The sequence below is a fragment of the Oryctolagus cuniculus genome, chromosome 6 (assembly GCF_964237555.1).
Source record: "Oryctolagus cuniculus chromosome 6, mOryCun1.1, whole genome shotgun sequence".
NCBI lineage: Eukaryota > Metazoa > Chordata > Mammalia > Lagomorpha > Leporidae > Oryctolagus > Oryctolagus cuniculus.
Genome location: NC_091437.1, coordinates 138,331,510 through 138,343,700, shown reverse-complemented (window position 1 = coordinate 138,343,700; position 12,191 = coordinate 138,331,510). Strand labels below are relative to the sequence as shown.

At 37.4% G+C, this 12,191-nt stretch overlaps 1 protein-coding gene across 9 annotated transcripts in view; it reads left to right on the top strand.

Moving 5' to 3' along the window:
* The window catches only part of CSMD3 (CUB and Sushi multiple domains 3), a 1,302,111-nt gene that overhangs the window by 636,936 nt on the left and 652,984 nt on the right, over nt 1–12,191 (top strand). For all 9 annotated transcript variants that reach the window (XM_051844773.2, XM_051844775.2, XM_051844772.2 and 6 more), the window contains one exon: nt 6,460–6,581. In XM_051844773.2, the coding sequence (XP_051700733.2) occupies nt 6,460–6,581 (122 nt within the window). The remainder of the gene's footprint in view (nt 1–6,459; nt 6,582–12,191) is intronic.

Genomic DNA, 12,191 nt, shown 5'->3' with positions numbered 1-12,191 from the left:
TTGATGACCTGTTCTTTCCACTGGGATCTCACTCACAGAGATCTTTTGCCAGAGTGTCTTGGCTTTCCATGCCTGAAATACTCTCATGAGCTTTTTAGCCAGCTCCGAATGCCATTCTTAATCTTTACAGTGATCTATTTTCAGTATACTTAATGATCATGAGGTTAACGCTACACTAAGTAAAATAGTTCAACAAATAGTTTGGAAAAAAAAAAAAGTGTTCCTCAACAGGAGAGACAAGCACTGTAAACAATCAATGAATCTCAAAATGTCCATTTCACTCCAATACACTGCAGTTTAGGAACTCTACTAGTTACCTCAGATCAGGGAAACCTTATGGTATCTGTATTTTTGGAACTGGCTTATTTCACTAAGTATAATGGTTGGCAGTTGCATCCATTTTTTTGCAAAAGACAGGATTTCGCTTTTTTTTTACAGCTGAGTAATATTCTATAGAATATAGAATAATATATTATTATTATTCTTTATCCAGACAAGAGTTGATGGGCATCTTGGTTCATTGTATATCTTAGCTATTGTGAATTGTGCTGCAATGAACATGGGGATACAGATAACTCTTTCTTTTGGTTTGGATATATTCCTAGGATTGGGATGGCTGGACATATGGTAGGTCTGTATTCAGATTTACAAGGTATCTCCATACTGTCTTCCACAGTGGTTGACAAGTTTACATTCCCACCAGATTTGTTGTTTGTTGATTTCTATACATGAGCCATTCTAACTGGAGTGAGGTGAAACCTCATTGTGGTTTTGATTTGTATTTCCCTGTTGGCTAGTGATCCTGAGTATTTCCAAGTGTCTGTTAACCATTTGAATTTCCTCTCTTAAAAAATAAATGTCTGTTTAAGGCCTTTGTCCGTTTCTTCAAAGGATTGTGTGTTTTTTTTTTATTGAATTTCTTGAGCCCTTTATATATATTTTAGATGTTAATCTTTATTAGTGCGTAGTTTACAAATATTTTCTCCCATTTTATCGGTGTCTCTTCACTTTGCTGGGTGTTTATTTTGCAATACAAAAGCTTCTCAGCTTGATGTAATCAGTTTTTAAATTTTGGCTTTGATCACTTGTGCTTCTGGGTTCTTTTCCAAGAAGTCTTTGCCTATTACAGTGTCTTGTAGAGTTTCCCCCATGTTCTTCGTGATTTGTTGATATCAGATTGTATATTTAGATCTTTGACCTAATTTGAGTGGATTTTTTTGTAAAGTGTAAGGTAAGGGTTTAGTTTCATATTTCTGCATGTGGAGATCCAGATTTCCCAACATCATTTGTTAAAAAGAGTGTCCTTTCTCCATGAATTGATTTTATCTCCTTTATCAAAGATAAGTTGGCTGTAGATGCATGGATTAACTTCTGGAGTTTCTGTTATGTTCCATTGGTCTACAAGACTGTCTTTGTGCTAGTACTAGGCTATTTCAACTATAGGTGCTGTGTAGTATTGTGAATTTCTTGAACTCAGGTATTGTGATTTCTCTGGCTTTGTTTTTGTTGTATAAGTTTGCTTTAGCTATTCAGGGTCTCATGCTTCCATATGAATTTTAGCATAGTTTTCTCTAGATCTGCAAATAGTGTCGTTGGTATTTTGACTGGGATTCCATGAACATGGAAGATTTTCCATTTTCTAACGCATTCTATTTCTTTCTTTAGTGTTTTGTAATTTTCATCATAGAGAACTTTGACATCCTTTTTAAATCTTATTCCAAGTTATTTGATTCTTTTTGGAGCTATTGATCCTAAAAGTTCTTTCTCAGCCATGGCATTGTCTATATATTTAAAGGCTATTGATGTTTCTGTGTTGATTTTATGTCCTGCTACTTTACCGGACTCTTTTATGAGTTCAAATAGTCTTTCAGTGAAGTCTTATGGGTTACCTATATATAGGATCATGTCTTCTGCAAATAGGGATAGCTTGATTTCCTCCTTTCCAATTGTGTCCATTTTATTTCTTTTTCTTGCTCAATGGCTCTGGCTAAAACATCCATGACTATATTAAATAGCAATGGTGAGAGTGGGCATCCTTGTCTGGTTCTGGATCGTAGAGGGGAATGCTTCCAGCTTTTCCCCATTCAAGAGGATGCTGGCCGTGTGTTTGTTATATATTGCATTGATTGTGTTGAGGAATGATCCTTCTATACCCATTTTGCTTAAGGTTTTTTTCATGTATTTTATCAAAAGTTTTCTCTGCATCTAATGAAATCATCATATAGTTTTTTGTTCTTCAGTTTGTTAATGTGATATATCACATTGATTGACTTGGAAGTGTTGAATCATCCCTGCACACCAGGGATAAATTCCACTTGGTCCAGGTGAATTATCTTTCTGACAGGTTGTTGGATTCAATTAGCTATTTTTTTTTTTTGACAGGCAGAGTTAAACAGTGAGAGAGAGAAAGACAGAGAGAAAGGTCTTTCTTTTTCTGTTGGTTCACCCCCAAATGGCCGCTATGGCCAGCTCGCTGCGCCGATCCGAAGCCAAGAGCCAGATGCTTCCTCCTGGTCTCCCATGCAGGTGCAGGGCCCAAGCACTTGGGCAATCCTCCACTGCCTTCCTGGGCCACAGCAGAGAGCTGGACTGGAAAAGGAGCAACCGGGACAGAATCCGGCACCCCAACTGGGACTAGAACCCGGGGTGCCGGCACTGCAGGCAGAGGATTAGTGAAGTAAGCTGCATTGCTGGCCGATTAGCTAATATTTTGTTAAGGATTTTTGTTTCTATGTTCATCAGGGATTTTGGTCTATAATTTTCTTTCTCCGTTGCATCTTTTTCATGTTTAGGTATTAAGGTGATCAAGGCCTCATAGAAGCAGTTTGGGAGGATTTATTCCCTTTTAATTGTTTTGAATAGCTTGAGAAGAATTGGAATTAGTTCTTAAAATGTCTGGTATAATTCAGCAGTGAAGCGGTCCAGTCCTGGGCTTTTGTTTGGTGTCTTTATTACTGATTCAAATTCTGTCTTGGTTATGGGTCTGCTTAGGTTTTCTATATCTTCATGACTCAATTTTTGTAGATTGTATGTTTCTAGGAATCTATCCATTTCTTCTAGGTTTCCTAATTTGTTGCCATACAGCTCTTTGTAGTACTTTCTGATGATTCATTTTATTTCTGTGGTATCTTTCGTTACATTTCTTTTTTTTTCATCTCTAATTCTATTTTTTTGGTTGCCAATGGTGTATTAACTTTATTTTTTCAAAAGAACAGCTCTTCATTTCAGTAATGTTTGTATTTTTTGTTTCAATTTTATTGATTTCTTCTTTAATTACATCCTATTTATTTGGGGTTTAGCTTATTGTTGTTTTTCTAGGTCTTTGAGATGAATTGATAGCTCATTTATTTGGTGTATTTCCAGTTTCTTTATGTAGGCACCAATTGCTATAAAATTCCCTCATAACCTGCTTTCTGTTAAGTTTTGATATGATGTTTTGTAATCTTATCTGTTTCCAGAATTTTTTGGATTTGTGTTTTGATTTCTTCTTTGGCCTACTGTCCATTCAAGAGCATGTTGTTCAGTCTCCATGTGTTTGCATATCACCTAGATATTCTTGGGAGAGTCTGACAGAGAATTGCTCAAAGATGCAGTGTGTCTTCTCAGAAAGTTGTACCTACTAACTTCAACCCAATCATGTTGTAATTGCTTAAAAAATCTTCTTATTACTTTGAAGTTCCTAAACTTTTTATAACTAGATTCTTTATCAGGTCATTAAGAACTTCTCTAGATGGGTAGTTCAGTTAATGTTTTTGTCACTCCCCCTCTTCGTGGAGGAACGACACAGGACCCTGCGCTGTTCTTTTGTCTGCTTGGCCCTCCCCGGGTTTGCTGCTGGTTCTTCCCGGGTTGGCTACCGACCCTTCCACCTCCGTGGAAGGGCGGTTCCCCCTGGCCACTTTCCCCACTTCCGCGGGGGAGCGGCACACCGCCGGCCGGCTCTCTTGGGGGCTGCACAGGTGTTCCTTCAGATAGATGTTCCCCTTAGATGTTCCTCGTGCATGTTGTCTCTCTCCTCCTTTATAGTCCTCTTCCGCCAATCCCAACTCGGCTGCCCACACGCCGAATACGCTGCTCTCCTCCAATCAGGAGCAGGATCAGCTCCTGCAGGTCATCACTCAAGTTGGCAAGAGGCAGCTGCGTAGAAGCTGTTTTCCCCTCTCCCAGCGCCATATTGTGGGAGAGCAGATGCATAGAATAAGTCTTAATTCCAGTAACTTAGTCTAGTCCGAGTTGCTCCCCACAGTTTTTACGACCACTACAGTGTATTACAGAACCCAGAGTACAGGAATTAGGAATTCTTTTCATCAAAGAAGTGACACATCAACATGGTTTTGGTTAAGTGAGTAAAATCTCTATAAGTAAATATCGGAAGATATATTTTAGATTGTGAGGCAGCATGAAAAATATAGAAAATTAGATAAGCTGTGGTACATTCACAAAAGAGCAAGAAGTCTCAGTGTATGACTATGTAAAGTAGCAAGGCATTGCACTGCAAAAGGACTCTAGGTTTTCACAGGACTAATTTTGTATTCAACAACAGGAAGTTTATAATTTACTCTATAGGAAATGGGTTACAAGCTTTCATGTAACTAAGAAGTTAAATCTATATTTTAAAAAGATAAATATAATTAACACTGATGAGATTGCAGCCTAGAAAATAATTTGTGTAGCCATTAATAGTCTAAGGAAAATTATGAGGAATTACTGGATATTGAGAAGAAAAGGAAGAAAACAGATTGTCAGAGATAAAAACATAGGTCTTGAGGAGTGCTTAAATATATAGCACGAAATGTTTTATTAAAGGCTTCCTAAAATCCATCAATGGGCTTAAAATATATAGAGAAAAGTAATCTAGAAATCAAGAGACATGCAAAAGTTGGTCATGGGGATTTGAGAGTAATCAATATACAAAAGAAGTTATAGAAATTAATTGAAAATTCTGCCACTTATGAGTCACATGGGAAAGGGGCCTAAAACAAAGGTTATGGCAGAAGGAGGAAAATTAAAATGGCAAACAATCAAGAGAATTCAATATAATCTAAGAGAAGGCAGAGATTCAAACAAAGATTTCTGTTAAGGCTGAAAGTCAAGTATGCGGGAAAACAGAGAGATTATTAGATACAATAATTACAGTGTCATTGCTGCCATTGAGAAAGCAATTGCAACACTGAAATCAGAGCAAGGGTTTGACTAAATTTTTTCAAGAGTGAATGGGGAGAAGGACTGTAGTAGTGAGTATGAAGTTATATAGTAAATTGTGGAAAAAGATTGAATACTAAATAATGTTGAAGGAAGAAAAGTATAATCTACTCTTTTCTCCTTATTGTAAGATAGCAACACTTTATTGTTTCAAATATAGGAATCATGCACAAAAAATAAAAGTGACTATTAAATCACTTCAAGATATAACTTCAGGTTTTAGGAAAGTTGTCTGTAATTCGTTTATGCCAAAATATGAACTAAAGAGAGGAAAATTGCCTTTTTAAGCCTGCTTTTAACATACTGGAAAGACTATTCTAGTGATATGGTGACAAGAGTTGGAAGCAGAATAGCTATGCTCAAATCCTAACTATGCTATTTACTAGCAGAGTGAAGTTGGCCAACTCAAACAAATTACTGGGACTTCCATGAACTAATTTTCAATGTAGTGTTAATGAAAACTAGGTAAACACTTAAATGAATATGGTAATTTATGTTTAAGTGCACATCTGTTAAGAAAGTGGATTATTTTGATGGATTATAATAGGATAGCATGGGTGGGATTTTATAGAATGGAGCAAAAACAAGTAAATCAAAAGTGATGGCTTAAATCATAAATAATGGCACAAAAGACCTTTGTGATGATCAAGAAGAAAGTTGATAAACAGATGCAGCATGATCACTTCCTCTGTTATTAAGTGGAAGAAAAAGGAGTGCGGAACTGAGGAAATAGTACAACTTTTAACTTTTGTGGGAATTCATTACAATTGTTTAAATGCAGCTTTTTTAATAGTCTCAGTTATCTAATTCACAGTTTAAAGAACAGAAAGAATAGTTTTAATATCAATGTTTCCCAACAGTGCTACTGTGAGTTGTAGAGTATGTAATAAGTAGGAATGAAAACACTTCTTTATTGCTTAATTAATCCAAGGCTTTACTTCTTTCTTTTTGTAGATTTTATAAACATAATACTGAATAAATTACGTCTTTCTAAGTAAACTGTTTACAATCAGAAGACAGTTTATCAAGGCTCACTCTTCTGTTCCTAACTAGTTTTCAGTTAATGTTGAAAATATCCACCATTTGCGTCTCAGTGTGCAAAACTTCTCTAATTTTGATATTTCATATTTGAATATCATATTAATCATTGAAATATAATTGTGTGAATTTGAATTTAAAATTTATTACAAGATATTTTATTGCTATGATTTTACACGTGACATATGTTCATGCTTTAAAATGCAATTTATCTTTCAGTGAAGACATGTGGCTCCAATCTTCAAGGACCAAGTGGAACCTTTACATCACCCAACTTTCCATTCCAGTATGACAGCAATGCCCAGTGCGTCTGGGTCATCACAGCAGTGAATACAAATAAGGTAAGGAAAACCATTTGTGGTGAAAAAACAAGCATACAAAAACAAAAGCAAAGGGCTATGAGAAATGTACACAATAGAAAATATATAGTTCAAGTATGATCTTGGCAAAATTTCCTCATAACCCATTTTATAAAACAAATCTATGTGAGCAATTTGAAAAAATAAAAATAAGACAGTTCTACTCCCAGTTACTAAAATATAAAGGAAAGAAATTACAGTTGTAAAAGTGAATCTTTTCTGAGCTCCATTTTTGAAGACGGTAAGTATGCATTTCCATTTTTAAAGAGGGCTCTGTGAATAATGGCTTTTCATTTGATATCTTCCTGCTTGATTCCTCGTTCAGGTAGAGCACAGTTTTGTGCACAGCTGACTTTCATTTAATGTTTCTCTCTTGATATATTCACACATCTACTTAGTAGAAATAGCTTGTTTAATGTGCTTCACACTAATATAGGATTCATATTACTGATATTTCAAAAGGTTGAATTGCCTTTCTATTTGATTCCAAGACAAATAATATACCTAAATATGTATATTTCCTACTATATTTCAAACAAAATTATAATACTTAATTAGTATAAGAGTAGTTAAAAATTTGTCTAGTTTTCTATATCTCTACACCATCCTGCCTGTGCTTGTAAGCTGTGCATTTATTCCAATAGGAACACTTGAATGGGAACAACCTAAATTCCTCCCCGACTCTCAGATTGGGTGGTATTTTCTCTGTGTTAGTTAGCTGAAACTTCGATGGCAGTGTTCATAAAATTTGGTTAGATTGTGGTTCAAATATTGATTTATAATTTACTGATAACTTGAAGTTATTTGACTTCTCTGAAGTTTTTTTACCTATGAAATGTGAAAAATAATAACAAATATTTCACAATACTGTGAGAAGTAAGTTAATGCAGGGTGGTCAGTGGAATTCCTGAATACTTGAAATAGATAAGATAAAGAATATACTAATTCCCAGGAATGTCTAAATTAAGTTCTTGAAATCTCATCTTAAGAGCAAAAGTGATTGGGCTGGCACCATTGCGCACTGTGTTAATCTTCCGCTTGCGTTGCTGGCATCCCATATGGGTGCCTGTTCTAGTCCCAGTTCTTCCTCTTCCAGTCCATCTCCCTGCTATGACCTGGAGAGCAGTGGAAGATGGCCAAAGTGTTTGGGCCCCTGCACCTGCATGGGAGACCAGGAAGAAATACCTGGTTCCTGGCTTTGGATCAGTGCAGTTCCGGCCATTGCGGCCATTTGAGGAGTGAACCAACGGAATGAAGTCCTTTCTCTCTGTCTGCCTCTCTCACTGTCTGTAACTATACCTTTCAAATAAATAAATAAAATCTTTAAAAAAATAGCAAAAGCATTGATTTAAAAATCAACTCAGTATTCAGTTACATTTACCTCACCATAGAACCTTTTTTTATGAATCAGTAAAACTAGATGAGAAACCTAATCAGCTCCAAATTTTCTTTGTAAATGGGAAAAATTATGGAATAAAGCCCCCCAACTGCATAAAGGAAATCATTTTATCCACCCAACCAATGTTATCCATTCAATTCATTGTAACAAATATTTCTTTTATGTGCAAGCTTAGTTGTTGAGAAAATGTAAAATAATGAAGTGCTTGAAAAATAAACTTTGGTTGAATACTTGGCAAAATGCTGAACAATCTTTTCTGTGCACTTTTCATAAATTATCTAATCCTCATAATACCTAAGTTTAAAAGACACCCTAGGAGCAGGTATTGTAGAGCAGTAAGTCACGCCACTCCTGGGGATTCCCATATTCCTTATTTGAGTAGGTGTACTAGGTGAAATCCAAGCTTCTCTGCTTTCAATCCAACTTCCTGCTAATGCACTGTGGAGACAAGTGATGGCTGGAACATTTTGGCACCTGCCACCCTCATGGGAGATCTGGATGGTGTTCTGTTTTTATTTTTATTATTTTTTTTGTTATTTTTTTATTTTTTGACAGGCAGAGTGGACAATGAGAGAGAGAGACAGGGAGAAAGGTCTTCCTTTGCCGTTGGTTCACCCTCCAATGGCCGCCGCAGCCGGCGCGCTGTGTCCGGTGCAGGTGCAACGCGCTGATCCAATGGCAGGAGCCGGGTACTTATCCTGGTCTCCCATGGGGTACTGGGCTCAAGTACTTGGGCCATCCTCCACTGCACTCCCTGGCCACAGCAGAGAGCTGGCCTGGAAGAAGGGCAACTGGGACAGAATCCGGTGCCCTGACTGGGACTAGAGCCCGGTGTGCTGGCGCTGCAAGGCGGAGGATTAGCCTAGTGAGCTGCGGCACTGGCCCTGGATGGTGTTCTGTAACCCTAGCTTCCTTCTGGGTATTGTAAGCATTAAATTACAATAATTGTTATGGACCAGTTTAAATAAACAGCAATTAATTTGAAAATTGAATAATATGGCTAGAGACTGGTGCTGTGGCTCAGCAGATTAAAGCCCTGGCCTGAAGTACCGGCATCCCATTTGGGTTCTAGTCCTGGTGGCTTCTCTTCCGATCCAGCTCTCTGCTATGGCCCTGGAAAGTAGTAGAAGATGGCCCAGCTCCTGGGCCCCTGCACCTACGTGGGAGACCCAAAGAAGCTCCTGGCTCCTGGCTTCAGATCGACACAGCTCTGGCCATTGCGACTATCTGGGGAGTGAACCAGCAGATGGAAGACCTCTCTCTCTGTCTCTTCCTCTCTCTGTAACTCTGCCTTTCAAATAAATCTAAAAAAATATGGCTAAGATTAAAAATTAAATTAATATTCATTCTTGATATTGCTTTATGCTACCTCCATAAGCTTCTGTAAAAGAAGCTTTCTATTAATTATAACATTTGGATTATATATATAATTGGGGAGTTTCTTCATAATAGCAAGTTGAAATATTAAAACTGGGACTTCACACTAGCCTGGTGAATTGAATTCTCCCTTCATTAAATTGCACATTCTTCGTTAGATACATGTATGAAATGTAGTCCTGAAGTCCCAACTGTATCTTTTTATTCTTCAACATTTCCCTTTTATAATTGTTCTTTTCAATTTCAAAAGAAAGACATATATTACTTTCATAGCTTGAATATTAATATGTTATACTTCCTGAGTATAAATAAAACTTCAGAAAATCAGAGGAGAAAATTCTAGATTCCCACTTTGTGAGGGAAAGTTCTTGAGAATAAAGGGAGGAAAAAACTTCACTAAAATATATTTGAAGGGAGCAGTACCTTATTGCATCCACACAACATAGAAGTGTCCATGCCTGTATCAATCTATGTGTCTATGTGTCTACTTATCTTTCATTCATCTGTCTTTTTTAATCTGCTTTTTAAAATATTTTATTTATTTGTTTATCTGAAAGACAAAGTTAGTGAGAGAGGAGGAGAGATAGAGAAAGAAAAAAAATCTTCCATTTGTGACTCACTCCCCAAATGTCTGCAATGACTGGGCCATGTTCAGGCCAAAGCCAGGAGCCCAAAATTAATCTGGCTTTCCAACACAGGTGGCAGGGCCCCCAGCCCCCAGACCATCATCTTCAGCCATCTCAGGTACATTGACAGGAGATGGACCTGAAGCAGGACAGCCAGACCCAAACTGTCTCCTGAATATGGGATGCAGGTGTCACAGGTGGTAGCCCAACACATTTCATCTTAATGCTGAAACCCTGTCTGCCTATTTTTTTATCCTTACAATTATGTATATTCATTCATGATACATGGAAGGATATTAGAAACTAATTTGGACTGAAACCTAAATTCTTATTTGTTTGGAGAGAAAAAAGTTTCTAATTTGTGTATTTGATTTTATACCTTGCATTTAGAAATATATTGTAGCTAAATTTATAATTTGAGTGGAATAATGACGCAAAATTTTGAGGAAAATGTATTTAAGTTATCTGTTAAAATGATAGAATTTACATCCTTTGCAGCTAATCAGAATTATAATTTAAGAAATAGCTATAAATTTAAAATTGTAGTTTAAAGTACAATGTCCAAAATTTTTTGCTTTATTTGAGCAAGAGTTTAAAGCCTATGTCAGTGCTCAATAGCCACGTGTTACTAGTGGCTCCCATACTGAGCATTTCCCTTATTGTGGAGGATTCCATTAGATTGCTGTGGTCTGGAGAATGAGATGGTAGAAGGTATTGAGGAGAATAAATGCTCTGTTGAAGGTCATTAGGTCATTGGTTCTGGCAAATTTTTTTTTACAAAAACTTCAAAAAATGGGGGAAAATAATGTTCTCATTGACTAGCAAACTTGGAGTTTTAAGATTCATGACTAGCCCGCGCCGAGGCTCACTGGCTAATCCTCCGCCTGCGGCGCTGGCACCCCAGGTTCTAGTCCCAGTTGGGGCACTGGATTCTGTCCTGGTTGCTCCTCTTCCTGTCCAGCTCTCTGCTGTGGCCCAGGAGTGCAGTCGAGGATGGCCCAAGAGCTTTGGGCCCTGCACCCGCATGGGAGACCAGGAGGAAGCACTTGACTCCTGGTTTGGATTGGCGTAGCAGCCACTTGGGGGGTGAACCAATGGAAAAAGGAAGTCCTTTCTCTCTGTCTCTCTCTCTCTCACTGTCTAACTCTGCCTGTCAAAAAAATAAATAAATAAATAAAAAGATTCATGACTGTATCATAGAGCATTCAAATGTCTATTTCAAACTTCAGGATACGTTTCCTTTTCAATAAGTGCCCTAATTTTCACATGAGAAACTTGGCAATTCCATAAATTCAGCCTACATTATAATTATGTCACTGGCATAATTAAATTTTATCTATATTTTGTAGCCAAAACTAGCTGGTGCTACAAAGCTAACATACAAGATTTCTTTTCTGACCATGACTTCAACTATAAATCTTTCCAGCTTTAGTGCAGCCATTAATAAGCATCTCCCCCTACAGTTATTATAGTCTTGAGAATGTTAGCCTTCATATGTAGCAACTGCTTGCCCCCACTTATGCAAGCTTTACCTTCAATATGTGTTTCATCTCAATTAGATAGATAAATAGATAGATAATGTGTGCATTTTCTATTAAGCAGGACCTGAGCACTGTTCAATACCAAACAGTAATTCCTCCCCCACATCCCAGTTTGAGGGGCTATTTTTTGGTCCCACTATTGATATGAAAGAACCTATAAATCAAAGTGTTTTTCTTAAAGATTTTATTTATTTATTTGAGAGTTACAGACAGTGAGAGGGAGATACAGAGAGACAGGTCTTCTTTCCATTGGTTCATTCCCCAGATGGCTGCAACGGCCCGAGGCTGTGCTGATCCGAATCCAAGAGCCAGGTGCTTCTTCCCAGTCTCCAATGCGGATGCAGGGACTCAAGCACTTGGGCCATCTTCCACTGCTTTCCCAGGCTATAGCAGAGAGCCAGATCAGAAAAGGAACAGCCAGGACTAGAACTGGTGCCTATACGGGATGCCAGCACTGCAGGCAGAGGATTAACCTACTGTGCCACAGTGCCAGCCCCTAAATCAAAGTTTAATCAAGAAATTGCAATCTACATTAGCTATTTAAAATACATGGAATTTATTCTATTGAAAGGCTATATAAGTATTATAATACAGAAAAAAAACCAAAAATTAATGAGAAGTAATAATTTTATGGACAGATATCCTTGTT